General features: G+C 54.2%; 1 protein-coding gene and 1 long non-coding RNA gene across 6 annotated transcripts in view; one reads left to right on the top strand and one right to left on the bottom strand.

The window, feature by feature from the left end:
• Positions 1 to 20,204, top strand: part of HIP1 (huntingtin interacting protein 1) — a 139,577-nt gene that overhangs the window by 100,434 nt on the left and 18,939 nt on the right. For 3 of the 4 annotated variants that reach the window (XM_051835462.2, XM_051835460.2, XM_008249099.4), the window contains exons 5-13: positions 4,216 to 4,296; positions 5,604 to 5,680; positions 6,249 to 6,310; positions 10,063 to 10,203; positions 12,662 to 12,719; positions 18,127 to 18,202; positions 18,310 to 18,450; positions 18,675 to 18,772; positions 19,731 to 19,803. In XM_051835462.2, coding sequence (XP_051691422.2) covers positions 4,216 to 4,296; positions 5,604 to 5,680; positions 6,249 to 6,310; positions 10,063 to 10,203; positions 12,662 to 12,719; positions 18,127 to 18,202; positions 18,310 to 18,450; positions 18,675 to 18,772; positions 19,731 to 19,803 — 807 coding nt within the window. The remainder of the gene's footprint in view (positions 1 to 4,215; positions 4,297 to 5,603; positions 5,681 to 6,248; positions 6,311 to 10,062; positions 10,204 to 12,661; positions 12,720 to 18,126; positions 18,203 to 18,309; positions 18,451 to 18,674; positions 18,773 to 19,730; positions 19,804 to 20,204) is intronic. The other variant, XM_051835461.2, reaches the window with a different exon arrangement.
• LOC127485821 (uncharacterized) lies at positions 4,662 to 10,068 on the bottom strand. Of its 2 annotated transcripts, XR_007912720.2 has the most exons (3): positions 8,696 to 10,068; positions 6,860 to 7,045; positions 4,662 to 5,707 (listed from the first exon to the last, which is right to left on the bottom strand). It is a non-coding gene; the product is annotated as an uncharacterized lncRNA (long non-coding RNA). The 2 variants fall into 2 exon arrangements; XR_011384585.1 differs by having other exon boundaries at positions 6,860 to 10,068.

Below are 20,204 nucleotides of genomic sequence, written 5' to 3'. Positions count from 1 at the left end.
GGGCCAACCCAAAGTCAGGCGCCAGGAGCTTCTTCCAGGTCTCCCACGTGGGTGCAGGGGCCCAAGGACTTAGGCCATCTTCTACTGCTTTCCCAGGCCATGGCTGAGAGCTGGATCGGAAGTGGGGCATCTGGGACTTGAGCCAGTGCCCAGATGGGATGGCGGCACTGCAGGTATTGGCTTAATCCACAACACCAGCCCCGAGATTTTTTTTAGTAAGAGCGGCAGAGAGCTAAAGAGAGAGAGAGAGAATGCTTCCATCCCCTGGTTCAGTCCCTAAATGACCACAATAGCCAGGGCTGGGCCATGTTGGAGCCAGGAGCCAGGGACTCCATCCTGATCTACCTGTGGGTGGCAGGGACCCAAGTACTTGGTCCATCTCCCACTGCCTTCCCAGGTGCAGATAGGAGGAAGCTGGGTTGGAAGCGGAGCAGTGAGGACCTGAAGGGGCTGTGATGTGGGACCTGAAGGGGCTGTGATGTGGGACCTGAAGGGGCTCTGATGTGGGACCTGAAAGGGCTCTGATGTGGGACCTGAAGGGGCTCTGATGTGGGATCCTGGCTCCTTCTTGTACATTTTCACGTTAACTGTGGTTGTCTTTGATGAGGATATTTTTACTCCTTTTCCTACTATTTTGGTACTTTCCAATTTTTCTATAATGAATACATATTTGATGAATTAAATATGAATTGTTGGAGTAGGTGTTGGGTGTAGTGGATGAGTCACCACTTGAGACATTACATCCTGTATCAGACTGCCCGGTTCAAGTCCCGGCTCCTTCGCTTCTGACCCAGCTCCCTGCTGACGCACGTCTGGGAAAGTAGTGGAAGATGGCCCAAGTGCCTAGGTCTCTGGCTCCCATGCAGGAGACCCAGATGAAGCTTCCTAGTTCTTGGCTTTGGCTAGGCTCCGCCCTGGCTGTTATGAGCACGTAGGGATAATGAGCTAGTGGGTAGAAGATGTCTGTCTCTTTCTCTCCCTTTCAAACAAAATGAAAATATTTTTTAACAAATTTGAAGGGGCTGGCACTGTGGCATAGTGGGTTAAGCCACTGCCTGCAATGCCAGCATCCCATGCAGGTATTGGTTCAAGTCCCAGCTGCTCTACTTCTGATCCAGCTCCTTGCTAACGTGCCTGGGACAGCAACAGGAGATGGCCCAAGTACTTGGGCTTCTGCCACACACATAGGAGACCTGGATGGCGTTTCTTTTTTTTTAATTTTTAATTTATATAAGAAGAATGAATTTCATGTATTTCATATATACAGATTTAAGAGCATAATACTTCCCACCCTGTCCTCCCTCCCTCTCCCTTCCTCCTTCCCTTCTTATTTTTTCTTTTAATTTTTACAATGACAGACTTCTAGTTTATTTTATAAGCACAAGCTTAACCCTCCACTAAACAAAGAATTCAACAACGGGTGGAGTCTCTGGCTCCTGGTTTTGGCCTGGCCCAGCCCTGACTGTTGTGCCCATTTGAGGGGTTAACCAGTGGATAGAAGAGGATCCTCTCTCTTGTGTCTCTCCCTCTCTCTCTCCGTAACTCTGCCTTTCAAATAAATAAAATAAATCTTTAAAAAATTAAATAAATGAGTTGTGTTTGCAGAAAGTGAATGCAGCATGAAAACATGCCCCCTGTGGTTGCTCGTCTCCCGTGGGTGCTATCAGACAGGTGTCCATGCAGTTCTTTTATTCTGCCCTCAAGGACGTAGAGGTCAAAGGAAGCGTAGAAATCAGACCTGAGTGTGGCAGCCACAGCTGCACAGGTGCAGGGTTCTTGGTGCTCCCACTCCCCTTCTTAAATAATCATGGTTCAGGTTCTGAGCAGTCACTGAACATGACCTCACAGAAGAAGGGTTGAGATGGGAAAAATGCAGGCTATTAAGGAGGAAATGGATTCCATTTATCTAAGAATCAAGGCAGAGGGGTAGATATTGTGGTGCTGTGGGTTAAGCCACTGCTGCGGCTACCGGCCTCCCGTATTAGAGTGCTGCTTCAAGTCCTGGCTGCTCCACTTTCGATCCTGCCTGGCCCAGCCCTGGCTATTGTGAACATTTGGAAAGTGAAGGAATCTCTCTCTCTCTCCCTCTCTCTCTCTCTTTCTGTCTGTCCCTCTCTTGGTGTCATTCCTACCTTTCAAATAAATAAATCTTTAAAAAATACATTTTTTAGAGAAAAAGAAATAGAAAAAAGAGGATTTTTAGGGCAATAAAACTGCTCTATATGATACGATCGTGGTAGAGGTTGTTAGGTGTTTGTCAGAGTTCTAGGATCCCAACAGAAGAGTGAACCCTGCACAAACCGTGGCTCTTGGGTAAGCGGCATCAGTGTAGGTGCAGCAGCTGTGACAAACGCACCGCCGTGGTGCAGGCTGCCAAGGGTGGGGGCACTGAGTATGTGAAACTCTGTACTTCGATTTTGCTGTGAACCCACCCACAAGTGCTCTTTTTTTGTTTTTGTTTTTTTTAAGGTTTATTTATTTCTTTGAAATCAGAGTTACACAGAGAGAGAAGAGGCAGAGAGAGAAGTCTTTCATCCTCTGGTTCACTCACCGATTAGGCACAACAGCCAGAGCTGTGCCGATCCAAAGCCAAGAGCCAGGAGCTTCCTCAGGGCCCCACACGCGGGTGCAGGGGCCCAAGGACTTGGGGCATCTTCTACTGCTTTACCAGGCCAAAGCAGAGAGCTGGATCAGAAGTGGAACAGGCAGGACTCAAACCGGTGCCCATATAGGATGCCGGCACTGCAGATGGTGACTTCACCTGCTAAGCCAGAACGCCAGCCCCCTAAGTACTATAACTTTTAAGTTATACATTTGAGCCAGCGCCGCAGCTCACTAGGCTAATCCTCCGCCTTGCGGTGCCGGCACACCGGGTTCTAGTCCCGGTCGAGGCGCCGGATTCTGTCCTGGTTGCCCCTCTTCAGGCCAGCTCTCTGCTGTGGCCAGGGAGTGCAGTGGAGGATGGCCCAAGTGCTTGGGCCCTGCACCCCATGGGAGAAGCACCTGGCTCCTGGCTTCAGATCAGCGTGGTGTGCCGAGCGCAGCGTGCCAGCCACGGCGGCCATTGGAGGGTGAACCAATGGCAAAAAGGAAGACCTTTCTCTCTGTCTCTCTCTCTTACTGTCCACTCTGCCTGTCAAAAAAAAAAAAAAAAGTTATACATTTGAGTTGAAAATATAGGGCCAGCACTGTAGCTTGGCAGGTGAAGCCCCCACCTGCAGTGCCGGCATCCCATGTGGGCTCTGGCTCAAGTCCTGGATGCTCCATTTCCTATCCAGTTCTCTGCTATGGCCTGGGAAAGCAGTAGAAGATGGCCCAAGTCCTTGGGCCTCTGTACCCGCATGGGAGACCTGGAAGAAGCTCCTGGCTCCTGGCTTCAGATCGGCACAGCTCCGGCTGTGCGGCCAATTGGGGAGTAGACCAGTGGATGAAAGACCTCTCTCTCTCTCTCTCTCTCTCTCTCTCTCTCTCTCTGTAACTCTGACTTTCCAGTAAAACAAGTAAATCTTTAAAAAAAGAACATATAAACTAACAGGGAAGTTATACAAGAGGATATCAAGAAATTGAATTAAAAGATAAGCTTATTTTGGTGCAAAACATTTTTCAAATCCTCACCTGCTATTTTTATAGTATCGTCCACCACCTCTTTTAAGAGCCCTCAGAATCCCAGAGTGGTCGTTGCCATTCCAGCCGGTGGTTAGATGGAGCGTGGGGGGTTTGTTGATGTGCTCTTCCATACTTTCCCTGTTCTCAACAGTGGGCATTTGTTATTTTCATGACCCAGAAAAAGAGATTCCTGGGTCTGACATTGTGGCTTAGTGGGTAAAGCCATCGCCTGCAGTGCTGGCATCCCATATGGGCACCAGTTTGAGTCCCAACTACTCCACTTCTGATCCTGCTGTCCACTATGGCCTGGGAAAGCAGTAGAAGATGGCCCAAGTCCTTGCACCCCTGCACCCGTGTGAGAGACCCCAAAGAAGCTCCTGGCTCTGGTCTGGCCTAGCCCTGGCCATTGTAACTATTTGGGAAGTAAACCAGCAGATGGAAGATGTCTCCCCTGTCTGTCTGTGTTTCTCCCTTTCTCTCAGTAACTCTGCTTTTCAAATAAATAACAGAAAATCTTTAAGAAAACAACGACTCGTCACTGGCAGAGTGCTGGCTGTGGGTGGCTCACCCGGACTGGTGTCAGCTGATGCTCTCTCCTCCTCCCCCCAGGGCCACCTGAGTGAGGGCTACGGACAGCTATGCAGCATCTACCTCAAACTGCTGAGAACCAAGATGGAGTTCCACACCAAAGTGAGTCTTCCCCGTCAGGGTTGACCGTCGGGTCTTCCAGGGAACCTGCAGCCCCCCCAAGACTCCCTGCTTTCCCACCCATCCAGAGTCACCAGGGCCCCACCCGCAGACTCTCACCCCCGGAGCAGGTCCGGGGTGGGGCCTGGGAGTGTGCATTTCTAGCCCGCGCCCCAGTGGTGGTGCTGCTGCTGGCCCTAGGATCCCACGTGGAGACCCACTGCTGTAGACTTGAGGCAGAGCAGAAACAGTGAACTCCCGGGGCCCCTGCTACTTTGTGTCAGGCATCCTATTGTCAGAGCCGGAAGTATTCACTCTGGAATGACAGGATGGCCCCCTGCCCTTCTGCGGCCGGCTCCCTTGGCCTTGGGTTGTGTCCACTCCAACCAAGCACATGGGTGAAGCGCTAGTGACAAGCCACGCTCTCCTTCCTCTCGACTTTGCATGTGCATTGGGTAGTATTGTCCTGCCGTTGTTTGTTGTACTCGTTATGCTTCATGCAAAAGCTGGTGTGAGAATGGGTTTGCGTTTCCTGAATTCACAGTCACGGCTTCAGGAGGTGACAAAAGACAGCAGGAGCCCTGAGCTGGCTGCCCCCACCCCCTAACCCCCCACCCCGCTTACACATAGGGACCCTTTGCACTGGGGAGGGCATCCATAGAATGTTCCAGGGTTGGCCGGTGCCGCGGCTCAATAGGCTAATCCTCCGCCTGTGGCGCCGGCACCCCAGGTTCTAGTCCCAGTTGGGGCACCGGATTCTGTCGGACCTCTTCCAGTCCAGCTCTCTGCTGTGGCCCAGGAGTGCAGTGGAGGATGGCCTAGGTGCTTGGGCCCTGCACCCCATGGGAGATCAGGAGAAGCACCTGGCTCCTGGCTTCGGATCAGCGCGGTGCAGCGCGCCGGCCGCAGCGGCCATTGCGGGGTGAACCAACGGCAAAGGAAGACCTTTCTCTCTGTCTCTCTCTCTCACTGTCCACTCTGCCTGTCAAAAAAAAAAAAGAAAGAAAGAAAGAAAGAATGTTCCAGGGTGCGGTTTAGAGGGAAGGGTCCCCTGCCAGCTTGGAGGAGTGGGGCAGAGCCTTTGCCTCCAGTGACAGGTAGCAGTTGGTCATTGCTGTGGGCCAGTCAGGGTCTGTGGGTGTGAGGGCCAGGGACCCAGCCCCACCTCCTGAGCACAGGGAGGGGCCTATGCGAGCATGAGCTGCCCAGGCGAATCTCGCCTGCGATGGCCTGCATCTCACGTGGACAGCGGGCTTGTGGTTGGCTTAGCTCAGTTATAAGACTGGTTCCCCCCTCCACCTCCTCTCCAGAATCCCAGGTTCCCAGGCAACCTTCAGATGAGTGACCGGCAGCTGGACGAGGCTGGAGAGAGTGACGTGAACAACTTGTGAGTGGTGGCCCCCGTGTCCTGGACCTGGTGGGGAGAGAAGCTTCCTGTGAGGGTTCTGGGAGCCTGATGGGAGAGGCAGGGGTTGAGGTGGGGTCTCCTCTGCAGCCTCTGATGAACTTGGCCTTGGGGCCACCTCCTGCTGGGCCTCATGCAGACCCTCGGTGGTCTGTCCCATGCCCCCTGCTTCCCTCTGTCTCCCCTACCCTCCCATCCCAGTCCTGTGCCTGTCCTCTCCCTGGCCACTGCCACTATGAATTCTTTGTCTTGCTTGGGCTTCGGATGGCTCTAAAGTGTCCATTTTGGGGTGGGGGCTAGGAATTGGCGGTGGGCTGCTCACATACATTTGTGCATACATGCATTGTGCGTGTGACTGCATTCACACACGTGCGTGCCCCATGTGTGCGTGCGTGCATGAGTGAATCACACGAGCATGCGTGCACATGTGTGTGTGTATCCACATGCGTATCTGAGGGTATTTGTGTGTGTACGTATGGGATGTGGGCAGAGGCAGGTGGGGGCCTGGCCATGGGACTGTGGAGTATAAGCTGTCTCCTCTTGGGTCCAGTTTCCAGTTAACAGTGGAGATGTTTGACTACCTGGAGTGTGAGCTAAACCTCTTCCAAACTGGTGAGTCGCCTCCCTCCTGTCTGACCCGGGCTCCCAGAATGCCCAGCTGGCCCAGCCCTCCCCTCCCTGTCCCTATGAAGAACAAGGGGCTGGGAGGCATCCCCACCCGGCCTTTGCTCTCCCAGCTCCTCGCGGTGGGAGGGTATTTTCCTTGTTGGTGGTTTCAGACCTGAGCAGGGAGATCTCTCCACTCCCTCCCTGTTGGCCTCAGCCCTGGCCAGGCCTTGGTACATCACGTCTGCTGGGGCAAAGCTAGGGGAGTTGGCTGTCACTCAAGTCCACGTGAGCAGCCCACGAAGCTGGCCTCCCTGCCAGGCTCCCTTCTCCTGGGAGTTGTGGAGCCCCCTGCAGCTCCCTGCTCCCCGCATCTCTCTCCCCACCCCACCCCTACCTCCCAGCCTGCCTCCCCTGCCATCACTGAGGGACTCTGAGAACTGGGGGGCAGGAAGGGGGCCCCACGACAAGCGTCTGGCTCGCAGTGAGCTGCAGACTGTGGGTTCAGCTCAGCAGCTTCTCCCCACTGGGCCCGTTCTTGGGGCATTGACTGACCTTGACCGCAGGCTTCTTTCGCTGTTGTCCATATGTGCAGCCAACGTGCACCACTGGCCTGTTCTGGTCCAGCACTGGCCAAGGCCTATAACAGGGCGACAAGTTCCTGGCGTGATGCTTTGACCAGTCAATCAGTTCAGCACAGGATGTGTCAGAGGAACAGTTAAAAGAGTTGGAAACCGTGACCTACAAGAGGAAATGGGTACCAGCCTGTTAGCAGCCTGTGTCATAAGGCAGTGGAGTAACAGTAAAACACAGCATACAGTCCCTGATGCATTGAGAATGTGTGCATACAACTTAAGAGCACTACTTCCAGATAGCCATGTGGGAAGACAGAGGAGGTTAACTCAGCATTCCGGCACATTTAGCTTTGGAATGCGCTAGAATGGAGTGCGTGTCCGAGGGAGGCCCTAGGAACTGCCATCTTCCGCAGGGTCCAGTCTCCAAGGGGCCAACCAGCCGCTCCAAGCTGCCTCCCTGGAGCTCTGGCCTCTGCTGCCCATGGAGGCTGGTGGAGAGCAAGGCGGCTTTGCCGATGGCCTTCGAGCTCCTGATAGACTGCAAGTAAGCAGGAAGAGATGGGGGTGACCCCCCAGAGAGGGGGCTGAGAGATGAGGGGGGTACAGGTGTGACTCAGACATCCTTTTTGCCCCCACGTCTCACAATCCCTAGCTGGGTGTACTTATCTATTTATTTGAGAGAAGGAGACCCAGAGAGAGCTCCCATCCACCAGTTTAGTCCTCACATCCCCTCAGTGGCCAAGGCTGGGCCAAGCTGAAGCCAGGAGCCAGGAACTCAGTCTGGGTTTCCCATGTGGGTAGCAGAAACCTGATGACTTGAGCCGTCACCGCTGCCTCTCAGGGTCAGCATTAAAGCGGGAGTCAGGAGCCAGAGCCAGGTGTCACACCAGGGGACGCAGGCATCTCGGTTGCTGGTTTAAGATTTAGTTAATTAGTTGGTTGGTTAGTTAGTTAGTTAGTTATTTGAAAGGCAGAGTTACAAAGAGAAAGGGAGAGTCTTCCATCAGTTGGTTTACTCCCCAAATGGTTGCAACAGCTAGAGCTGGGCCATGCAGAAGCCAAGAGCCCAGAGCTCCACCTGGCTCTCCCAGGGTGCAAGGGGCCCAAACGCTTAGACCATCTTCTGCTGCTTTTTCCCAGGTGCCTTAGCAGGGACCCAGATTGGAAGTGGGGTGTCAAAACTCAAACCGGTGCTGTATGGGATTCCAGCAAGGCAGGTGGCGGCTTAACCGCCTGCACCACAGTGCTGGCCCCAGACTCAATGGTTTCCCAACTTTACGGTGGCACAGAAGCAATACCCATACCACCACTCTGTCTTTCACTTTCTGTGCAATAGCCAAGAAGTTAGATGAGCTCATCAGCAGGCTTTGTGGGCTGATACTGTGGCATAGTAGGTTAAGCATCTGCCTGCAGTGCCAGCATCCCATATGGCCGCCGGTTCGTGTCCTGGCTGCTCCTCTTCCCACCCAGCTCTCTGCTATGGCCTGGGAGAGCAGTGGAAGATGGCCCAAGTCCTTGGGTCCCTGCACCCTGCATGGAAGACCTGGAAGAGGCCCCTAGCTTCAGCCTGGCCAAACTCTGGCTGTTGCAGCCATCTGGGGAGTGAACTAGCAGATGGAAGATCTCTCTCTCCCTGGAATTCTGGCTTTCAAAGGAAATAAATAAATCTTCAAACAAACAAACAAAAAAAAAGGAAGTACACTTTTGACTGTGGGAGGTTAGCGGGGAAGTGGTGAGATTGGGCGTGAGGCACAGGCAGACATGAGGGAGGCTTCAGTTTCCCCAGACCCAAATCAACCACAAAGCCAAAGCTCACCTTACAAGTCCCTTGTGAGGTCTGTGCATCCTGGGGCACAGACAGCTTGAGTGAGCTGTCCACGATCACGGTGCTGCAGGTCCACTGGGTGCCCTGAGCACTCCAGAAGGCAGCGGGCAACCCGGGAGACAGAGCCCAAGGAAGCCAGTAGGCAGCGTGACTGCCTCATGGTGACAGCTGCTTTTCATTTGTATCTAGAAGAAAAGCCACCTTTTATTAGAGACCAGTTTGGAGGAATCCCCCACCACCACCACCAGGGGCCAGACTACTGCAGTTAGCAAGGCTTGGCGCAGTCGGGGGTGGCAGAGCACACGCGGCCCTGGGCTTGCCTCCAGACGGACTGCAGGGAGAGCCGCCTGCAGTGCATGGGGTCTCCAGAGGCAGAGGACAGCCCACAGCCCCGGCCAGGGTGTGAGCTGCTGGGCTTTGCCCAGGCACTGGGGGCTTTGGTCTAGGATCTGGAGTCAGCGGTAAGCGTGCAGGGACCACTGGGGCAGGAGCGGGAGGGAGCCCCTTCCTCTTGGAACTCAGAGAGCAGAAGGCGCTGCTTCTCTTGACCAGTCCCCCCAAGGACCTTGAACTTGCCTTTGATGCTGACGCTCAGCCCTGCCCTCTCGGCCCTCGTGGGCCCTCTAGGTGTCCCTTCTGCTGTCCCCGGAAGCCACGTGGGCAGCCACAGCTGCACATTTCCCTTCTTCATTTTCCAACTGATCCTTTCCCCAGCCACGGGTCAGCTTCCGCCACCACCAGGCGCACTCCTGAAGGTCAAGGGTTAACCCTTTAAGTGCAGTCGTGAGAGGGAGGGCTGGAGGGGCTGGCTCCACAGCCGCTTCCGGTCCTGAAATTCCGGTTCCCTGGAAATCTCAGGGCTCTCCCTCAACAGTCACCCGTCTTCACGTTAGACCAGAAATCCTTTATAAACCATGATGCCCATTGGCCTTTTCGATCAGACTCAGGGCTGGGACTAGGGAGTTCTTCAAAGACCCAACAGAGGGATTCTCCTCCATCCTAGGAGCGCTCCCAGGTTCTGAGCCGATCCGGTCTTTCCAGGGCCCGGTTCTCCATCCATGACACAACCAAGGTTCTTGACCTGGCCTGGCCAGTTGTTGGCCACGTGGGCCCTCTAGTGGGACCTTAAGCGGTCACTGCCTCTCAGCACAACCACCTCGGGGCTCTGTGACCACCTGCAAGCTCACTTTCGCCCTACGCCTTCCCTGTGTGATGCAGAGCACACGTGGACTGTTGAAATGGTTGCAGGAATTAAACGAGGTCGCGCACGCCCAGGCCAGGCCTCAGTGTGTGCTCCCCCGCAGAGCTCACCAGTCACTTCCTAGCTCTCCTGCCTCACTCCCCCTTCCATGTCCTAGTGTTCAACTCCTTGGACATGTCCCGCTCTGTGTCGGTGACCACGGCCGGGCAGTGCCGCCTGGCCCCGCTGATCCAGGTCATACTGGACTGCAGCCACCTGTACGACTACACGGTCAAGCTTCTCTTCAAGCTCCACTCCTGTGAGTACGCAGCCCTTCCTCCCGCCGTGAGCCCAGGGCCAACAGAGCATCGCAGCCTTGGGGGTGTCCTGGAGGGGTGCAGGCCCCTCATGCCCTTGGCCTTCTGCCTCAGTTCTAAAAGGCCCTGGAGGGTCTTCCATGAGAATACAGGAGACCACGGCCCAAGCTTCCGAGTGCCTGGCAAAGTGCCTGGCTCGCCCTAGTTGGGCACCAGGAAGTCCCTTTGTGCCCACGTCTAGCTCTAGCTCACTGCCATTCACCAGGGACATCGCGCGTTCTCAGAACCACCCAGGGAACGGCAGGCCTGGCCCAGACCCACGCGAGTTAAGACAGCGACTTCCAAGCCGCCTGTCAGCGTGGTCCCTTTGTTCAGATGGGGTTTCATGGAAAAGTAATAAAAGCACAAAACATCAGCTTGAGGCTGCAGGTCCCTGGCACGCCCTTAGCAGAATATACTTTGGAAACTTCTGGTCTTGCAGAAGTCTCCAGACTTCACTATGGTTCTTGTTTAAATTGTTGTGTCTGGGGCAGGCGCTGTGGTGCAGTGGCTTAAGCCATCCCGTGAGATGCCAGCATCCTGTATCTGAGTGCCAGGTTCTAGAACCAGCTGCTCCACTTCCTACCCAGCTTCCTGCTAATGTACCTGGGAAGCCGGCAGCAGATGATGGCCCCTGCCACCCACGTGGGAGACCTGGATGGAGCTCCTGCCTCCTGGCTTCAGCCTGGCCCAGCCCTGGCTGTTGGGGCATGGACCAGCAGGTGGAAGGTCTCAATATCTGTCTCTCTTGCTCTCCCTGTGTCACTCTGCCTTTCAAATAATTAAATCCATAAATCTTCAAAAGTGAAATAAAATAAAATGATGTATCTTGGCCCTGCTGCCCCTGGTGTCCACTGTAGAAGGCCCAGGGTGAGTCCTGCATTGTTAAACACAGATCCCCAGTCTGATGTGGGGGTGTGCAGGCCACACCCCGAGGTGGCTACCGTGGGAGACGTGTACATGCAGGGTATGGCTGGTGGAAAACCCAGCAGAACTGGATGCCAGGAAGGTTTGGGAGCACAGAAGGGACCAGGAGGTCCTATTTGTCTACAAGTACAGGGGACGGCTGCTCCCTAGCTGTGGTCACTGCCCAGGACTGCATCTGGGCATTTAGACAAGGAAAGAGGAGCAGCGTCACTCAGATGAATCCGGGATGGTTTCCTGGAAGGGAGGTTGGAATGTCTGGCGGGAGGATTAGAAGGGCTTTGGATGGAGTCAGTGTGCCCCAGGGGAGCGGAGGGCGTGCACCCAACCCCAGGAGAAGGCGGCAGGCAGGGGCTCCGCTGCACTGAACACACGTGGGCTTTGTTTCTGAGATGCTGCAGAACAGGGTTGCCCGGTGCAGCGGCACCTGCTGTGTAGAAAGTGGGCAGTTAGGAGAAGAGGCAGGTAGTTGTGTGTTTAGGTTTAAAGGCGAGACAAAATATCCATTCATTCACTTAAAAGGCAGAGCAATGGAGAAAAAGGGAGGAAGAGAGAGCGAGACATCTTCCATCCACTGGTTCACTCCCCAAATGCCCACAACAGCCTGGCCTGGGTCAGGCCAAAGCCAGGAGCCAGGACTCCATCTGGGTCTCCCATGTGAGTTGCAGGGGCTCAAGAGCTTGAGCCATCATCTACGTCCCAGATGCATTAGCAAGGAAGCTGGTGGGAAGCAGAGGAGCTGGCACTTAAGCAGGAAGCCAGTGTCCCAAGCAGTGGCTTAGCCCTCTGTACCGCAGCACCCGCCCTCTCTTTTCTTCTGATGTTTTCCCATTATTTGGTTGGGGTTAAGGGTTCTTGGGAGAAAGGCCTCGGAAGCCCACTTCTGAGTGATCCTGAACGTGTGCTCCCTGTTCATATCAGATGAACGTATCACCCATTCTGAAGTAGCTAACATTTAAATTGTAAACATGAAACAAAACCCACAAGGCTGGCAGAGTTCTTGCTCCATGGCTGAAATACACAGACTCAACACCATCTGGGAGGTCCAAGAACTGCCAAAAACCAGCCGTGCAAAGGCCGAGGCTGGTCCAAGGCAGGACAGAAACCCAGCCGCCCCGAATCCCAGCCCACTTCTCTGCCTTCTGATGGCTTCCTCTCCGGCAAGCTCATGGTTTCTCCCAGGCTCGTGTGCACACGAAAACAAGTGCACACGACACCTGGGCCCGCCACTCGGTCAGGTTGCCACCATGTCTGTAGTCAGGGACAGAGAAGTTCCACCTCGCTGTACCCAGGATGGGCTGTATTTCAGGAGCAAGCAGAAATGGAAAGATCTGAAATGAGTGTCCCCACGCTTCTCTGGGTTTGCTAGTTTCCAGGTCTAGGCCAGCAGGGATCCCTAGTGGCCTGGCCCGCCCCCCTCCGGAGCCCTGCTGTGCTGTTGTGCCTCCCTCTGGTCCCGCCCGCCCCTGCGTCACCTGCTCTTCTCCTTTCTTCCAGGTCTCCCAGCTGACACCCTGCAAGGCCACCGGGACCGCTTCATGGAGCAGTTCACCAAGTGAGTGGCTCACGTGGTAGGAGGCCCGACATCTCAAGAAAGTGCCAGAAGGTCCTTTAACTGGCACGCGTGCACTCACTTTAAAAGGCTTGAGGGATGAGGGTGTCTGTCCTTGAAGATGAGGGAGTCACAGGAAATGGCTGGGATGGCGGCAAACCTGCCCCACCAGTGGCGGGAAAGCCCAGGGCGATTCCGTCCATCCACTGATGTCACCCGCTCTGTGCAGGGACCCCGCCCTCTTCCCCTGGTCTTTGCCAGTTTATACACTGACGGCTCTTGGATGGGAGTCTTCCGCTGAGCCTCATGGCTGACCTCCAGCCCTGGCCCAGAGCCTCTTCTGCTCAGGAAATACTGTGTCCATCCCTTGAAGCCAGAGATCTGGAACTCACGGTCTCCCTCATCCCCCACAGCTGGTCATTACTGGCTCCAGCTGACTCCCTCCCAACGGCTTGGCCCAGCTATATTTCTCTCTCTAAAGCTAGGGTCCTCCAGTGTTGACCAGACTCTCTGGACTTGCGCTGCTGCTCCCTACAGCCCAGTTCTCACCCTGCAGATACAGTAACCTTGGACAATGTTAAATCCCTGGCTCAAAATCTTAAGGGGCTGACGCTGTGGCACAGGTTAATCCTCCACCTGTGGCACCGGCATCCCATATGGGTGCTAATTCTAGTCCTGGCTGCTCCTCTTCCAATCCCACTCTCTGCTGTGGCCTGGGAAAGCAGAAGAAGATGGCCCAAGTGCTTGGGCCCCTGTACGCAGGTGGGAGACCCGGAAGAAGCTCCTGGCTCCTGGTTTTGGCCTGGCCCAGCCCTGGCTGTTGCAGCCATTTGGGGAGTAAACCAGCAGATGGAAGACCTCTCTCTCTCTCTCTTCTCTCCCTCTCATTGTCTATAACTCTACCTTTCAAATAAATAAAATATTTTAAAAAGTGTTTTTCTTTAAATGTGATCTAATTGAGAGGCAGAGAGAGCTCCTGTCTTCCCACTACTTCCCTCCCCAAAGGCCCACAACAGCCAGGCCTGGGCTAAGGCTGGGAGCCAGGAGCTCAATCCAGGTCTCCCGTAAGATGGCTGGGACCCAGGTGCTCTAGTGTGGGGTGCTGGTGCCCCAGCTGCTGAGTGAACTCCTAAAGCAAACCAGGATCCCTCAGAATCTTTTAATAGCTCTGTTACATTTAGAATGAGGTCTCAGCTCCTTTCTGTGACCTGCAAGGCCCCATGTGATCTGGCCCCAGTCCACCGTCTCTGACCGCATCTCGGGGGTCTTTCAGTCCTGGAGTGGACCCACCGCCTTCCTCCATCAGGGCCCTAGCACTTTCTGTTACCTCTCCTTTGGATGCCCTTCCAGCCTGGCCAGCCCCAGGTCATCTGTCTTTCATTATTTCTTTTTTAAAGATTGATTGATTGATTTGAGAGGCAGAGTTACAGAGAGAGCGAGATCTTCCATCTGCTGGTTCACTCCCCAGATGGCCACAACAGCCAGGGCTGGGCCAGGCCAAAGCCAACAGCTTAGAGCTCCATCCAGTTTTCCCACCTGGGTGGCAGGGGCCCAAGCACTTGGGCCATCTTCTGTTGCTTTCCCAAGTGCAGTAGTAAGGAGCTGGATCAGAAGTGGAGCAGTCAAGACTCAAACCAGCACCTGTCTGGAATGCTGGCATTGCAGGTGGTGGCTTAACCTGTTATGCCATATTGCTGGCCCCTCCAAAATCATTTTTTTTAGATTTATTTATTTGGGCCAGCACCGCGGCTCAGTAGGCTAATCCTCCACCTGCAGCGCCAGCACACCGGGTTCTAGTCCTGGTCGGGGTGCCGGATTCTGTCCCGGTTGCCCCTCTTCCAGGCCAGCCCTCTGCTGTGGCCAGGGAGTGCAGTGGAGGATGGCCCAAGTGCTTGGGCCCTGCACCCCATGGGAGACCAGGAGAAGCACCTGGCTCCTGCCTTCGGATCAGCGCAGTGCGCCGGCTGCAGCGGCCATTGGAGGGTGAACCAACAGCAAAGGAAGACCTTTCTCTCTGTCTCTCTCTCTCACTGTCCACTCTGCCTGTCAAAAAAAAAAAAAAAAAAAAAAAAGGTTTATTTATTTATCGGAAAGGTGAAGTTACGGAGAAAAGAAAGATATCTTCCATCCACTGGTTCACGTCCCAGATGGCCACACTATGGAAACCAGTAGCTAGGAATTCCATCCAGGTCTCCCACATGGGTGCAGGGACCCAAGCGCTTGGGCTATCTCCCGCTGCTTTCCTAGGAACATTAGAGGGAGCTAGATCAGAAGCAGAGCAGCTGGGACTTGAACTGGGGTCGCAGTGTGAGAGGCCGCTATTGCCAAAGGGCAGTCACTGTTTCCTCCAGAGTTCTTAGCACAGCTTTGCTTCCCTCTGACCGTCTTGTCCGTCGACGAGCAGCAGTCAGTAGAGCTGTGGTGCTCAGAGCACTGTGGAATAATGATTGCTGTGTCGTCCGGGAGAGGAAGCGCTGGTCTGGCTGAGAGGTGGATGGTTCCGGCACATTCCACAGGAGCACTCGCAGGACAAGTGCAGGGCTGCACTGACCTCCCAATTTCCCGGTTCCATCTGAGAAGCCTGGGGTAGAGCCTGCAATAAATGGCTTGTTAAATTCCACGAGACAGGCCCTGGGGCGGGTTTCCTGGAATGTCAAGTCCAAGCAGCTTGTGAAAGCAGTGGGGCCTGCTACTGTTGGCACCAGCCCAGAAGATGGGAGCGCCACGGTCAGCAGCTTTTAGTTCCTTTCATTTTCTGCCAGCGTATCGAAGCATCTCTGTGAGTAGCTGCCCATGCACACAGCTGCCCCCACCGAGACCCCATTGTCCTTGGATTCGGGGAGAGTGGCAGGGATGGCACAGGGACAGACCTGACTCTTGGGGTTCAGTTTGTTGGGCTGAACTAGAGAAAATCCCGCCCTGCAGGGAGACGGTGCTGAGACCAGCGAATCATCTTCCCTCTCAGGATATATACAGAAAGCGCGTGGAAAATGGAAGTAGAAGATCAGTGTGTTTGGAGTGGGCATGGTGGCAGAGCAGGTCATGCCACTGCTTGGGAAACAGCATCTCCCATTGGAGCATCAGTCTCTCCAGAACTTTCCAGTTCTGGCTGCTCTACTTCCAGTGCAGCTCCCTGCCAACGTGCCTGGGGAAAACAACAGTGAATGGCCCTAATACTTGAGTCTCTGCCACCCGGATGGAGCTCTGGGCTTCTGGCTCCAACCTAAACCAGTCCTGACCATTGTAGCCATTTGGGGAGTGAACCAGCAGATGGAAGAGTTCTCTGTGTCCTCCCCCACCCCTTCAAATAAATAAATAAATCTCTTTTTAAAATAATAAAAGATAAATTTATTTTAGGGCAAAAAATTTCAAAGTTCATGCATAGGAAGGGATCTTGGAAAAGTTCATGACACATGCATATTATGGGGACGAGCACTTGGCTGTCAACTCAAGCCCATTGCATACTGGAGTCCCTGCTTCTCTGCTTCCAATCCAAGTTCCTGTCAGTGCACAGTGTGGGAGGCAGCAGGTGTTAGCCCGAGCAGTCGAGTCGCCGTCACTCACATGGGACACCAGATTGAGTTCCTGGCTCCCAGCTTTATCCTGGTCTAACTCTAACTATTGCAGGCATTTGGGGAGTGAGCCGGTGGATGGAAGATCTCTCTCTCTCTCTCTCTCTGCCTTTCAAATAAAAATGTAAATAAATAAATAAAATATTTTACTACATATTATGAAAAAACTATGCATGGATTTCAAAAAAGTTTGCACCAAAATACATTTATGTTTTAATCCATTTTCCACAAAATTCTTTAAAAGATTTATTTATTCATTTATTTATTTGAAAGGCAAAGAGAGAGAGTCCATCCTCTGGTTCACTCCCCAAATGGCTAACCAAGCAGGGCTGGGCCAGGTCAAAGCCAGAAGGCAGGCACTCCAGCCAGGACTCCTTACGTGGGTGGCAGGGGACCAAGTATTTGGGCCATCCTCCGCTGCTTTCCCAGGTGGCCTTAGCAGGGAGCTGGATCAGAAGTGGAGCAGCCAGGACTCGTACTGGCGCCCTGCTAGAGGGTGCTGGTATTGCAAGCAGAGGTTTAACCTGCTACGCCACAGCTCCAGTCTCTCCAGGAACTTTCTGAGGTGCCCTCGCATACTCTGGATAGTCTCACCTTTCTTGGTATTTAGAGTTTTGATTCAGAGTCAGCAATTCAAGAAGAAGAAGAAGAAAAAAAAAAAGTTGGCTCCTTCATTCCGGCATTCACCCGGGACTAGGGCACGGTAGAGATTCTTACCGTCCCAACAGAACCTTACTGAGCCGTCCTCTCTGCTGGCGCCGTGGGCATTGTGGCCTGGCAGGGTCCAGTCACTCTGCTCTAGCAGATTCCAGTCTAATCGGGGAGATGGTAGCTCAAAGTCAACATGAAGTAGTTGAGAATTACCATAGCAACTAGGTGCCTTCCCTTTCCTACTGTTAGTTGGTTTATCCTCAGAAAGCAAATTTATTTTAGTATTACTCCAAGCCAGCGGGGTGGGGAACGTCCAGCCAGTGGGCCATGTGAGGCCCGAGAAATCATTTGGTCTGGCCCTGCCAAAGTAACCACAGACAGGACTCGAAACTTAATACCTCTGTACAGCAGGCTCATTTTTAAGTTGATCACTTTGTATGGCTCACCAATGATGTTATCAATATCTAGATGGCCCTTTGAAGAGAAAAGCTTCCAAACTCTGCTAAGCCTAAAAGTTTCCTAGAGAGGCCAGCGTTGTGGTGCAGTGGGTTAAGCTGCTGCCTGTGTCGCCGGCATCCCATATATGCACTGGTTTGAGTCTCCGCTGCTCCACTTCCAATCCAGCTCCCTGCTGATGGCTGGGGAAAAGCAGCAGAAGATGACCCAAGTGTTTGGGCTCCTGCCACCCAGTGGGAGACCCAGTAGAAGTTCCTGGCTCCTGGCTTTGGCCTCACCCAGCCCTGCCATTGGCCACCATCTGGGGAGTGAACCAACAGATGGAAAATCTCTGTCTCTCGTTCCCTCCCCTCTCTCTGTAACTCTTTCAAATAAATAAATAAATCTTAAAGAAAAAAAAAAACCACTTTCCTGGGGAGACAGATCTGCAGGACAACAGCCATCCTCCGGCGATGGGTGATCCGTTTTTCCAGTGCTCTGCCCTTCTGGAGAAATTTGTAAGCATGGCTTTTGCTCACCACAAGATAACTGGGCACTGGCTTTAAGCAGTCCCTGTCTGTAGTGTCACAATTGGGCCCTAGTGCCACAGAGGACAGCCATCTCCTTGACAACCTGTGCCTTTGGGCCGGGTAGGGGGTAAGGGAGCCGGGAGGTTGGGGGATGCTCTGTCCCCTCCCTGGGGCACCCAGCTGGTGACACCCAGCAGCCCTCAGGCTCCTGTCCACCCCTAGGTTGAAAGACCTGTTCTACCGCTCCAGCAATCTGCAGTACTTCAAGCGGCTCTTTCAGATCCCCCAGCTGCCCGAGGTAAGCACGCCCCGCCCCGGCCATAGCCCAGGCGCCCCCAGTCCCCAGAGGCCTGGCAGGTGAGCACTGTTTGAGGATGTGCCTCCGCCCCCCCCCCCCCCCGCCAGAACCCACCCAACTTCCTGCGAGCCTCAGCCCTGTCGGAGCACATCAGCCCCGTGGTGGTGATCCCCGCCGAGGCGTCGTCCCCCGACAGCGAGCCCGTCTCGGAGAAGGATGACCTCATGGACATGGACGCCTCCCAGCAGGTGGGGACAGCGTCGGGGAGGAAGCTGACCCTTCCCGGTGCAGGGAGAGGTCGGGAAAGGCCAGACGCAGGTACCCCGCTTCTGACCAGGTTCAGTCTTCTCTTAACCCAGCAGCAGCCTGCACTCAGCACTGCGCCCCTTTGCTTCCTGGAGGGCTCCCACACAGGGCTGAGCCCACACAGAACTCTCTGGACCCCTAACCTCTTCCCTTTCCGTCACTGCAGAATCTGTTCGACAACAAGTTCGATGACATCTTCGGCAGCTCGTTCAGCAGTGACCCCTTCAATTTCAACAGTCAGAATGGCGTGAACAAGGATGAGAAGTGAGTCCAAGCGGGCTTGGGCGGGTGGCGCCGCCATCTGCCTGCAACACCGGCCAGAGAGGAACTTTTTTTTTTTAATGTTTATTTCAAGGTTTGTTTGGTTTTTTTTTTTTTTTTTTTTTTTTTTTTTATTTGAAAGACAGCAAGGTGTTCCATCTGCTAATCTACTTCCCAAATGTCCACGACAGCTGAGACTGGGCCAGGCTGAAGCCAGAAGCCTGCCTGGAACTGAGTCCAGGTCTCCCATGTGGGTGGCAGGGACCCAAGGACTTGGGCTGTCACCGGCTGCCCCTCAGGCTGTGCACTAGCAGGGAGCTAGAATCCGAAGTGGAGAAGCCAGGACTCACATCGAGCACTCTTAGCTGCTGTGCCAAGTGCCGACCTCCAGAGGAATCTGTGATGGTTCTTGGGCTGCTTAGATAGCACATGTCTGGACCTCAAATACGGGCCCCTCGGGTCCCAGAGGGGAATCAGTAACTGCTGCTTGGGGGGGCTGGGTTTAGTACCTGGTATCACGTAGGGTGCAGCCATTCCTGGGTGTCGGCTCCAGGGCCCTGGCAAAATGCCCAAAGCCACCAACGCCCAAGTCCCTTGTGTCAAAGGACCTTCATTTGCATACATCCCCCACATGCCCTCCCACATGCTTTAAACCATGTCCAGGTTATTGATGACGCCGAATGCCACGGCAAAAGCTGTCGTACCATATTGTTTAGGGAATAATGACCAAGAGACGGGTCTGTGCGAGTTCCATGCGGGTGGGATTTTACTTTTTTTTCCCTGAGTGTTTTGATCCACAGTTGGATGCATCCATGGATGTGGACCCCATTGGTCGAGAGAACTGACTCTGTGCTTGGTGGAGTCCCGAGGACTTGTCCTCCGATTAGCCCTGGATGCTGCTCCTCCCCCAACCTCCCAGAGGCCGGCTCTGTTCCTCAGCTCCCTCCGCTCCCCTCCGCAGGGACCACTTGATCGAGCGACTGTACCGAGAGATCAGTGGGCTGAAGGCACAGCTGGAAAGTACAAAGGCTGAGGTATGCCTTGGCCCTTGCTTCCCCAACTCCTGGGCCGGGTTGCCAGATTAAATCCGTAGCATCACATCCTAAGGCAGATTAATGAGTAGAAACGCCATCTCCATTGTAATGCACTTCCTTCCTCCCTCCCTTCCTTCCTCCTTCCCTCCCTCCCTCCCTTCCTTCCTCCCTCCCTCCCTCCTTCCCTCCCTCCCTCCCTCTCTCCCTCCCTCCCTTCCGTCCTCCCTTCCTGTGCTGGGGGAGGGGGTAGTGGAGGGAGACTTCCATTCTCTGGTTCAAGCAACAGATGGCTGCAATAGCTAGGGGAGGGCCAACTGGAAGCCAGGACTGGGTCTCCCACGTGGGCGCAGGGGCCCCAGCACTTGGGCCGTCTTCCACTGCTTTCCCAGCCATTAGCAGGG

Source organism: Oryctolagus cuniculus, chromosome 19 (assembly GCF_964237555.1).
Source record: "Oryctolagus cuniculus chromosome 19, mOryCun1.1, whole genome shotgun sequence".
NCBI lineage: Eukaryota > Metazoa > Chordata > Mammalia > Lagomorpha > Leporidae > Oryctolagus > Oryctolagus cuniculus.
The sequence above is the reverse complement of the archived record's forward strand: the minus strand, read 5'-3'. Positions and strand labels throughout refer to the sequence as shown.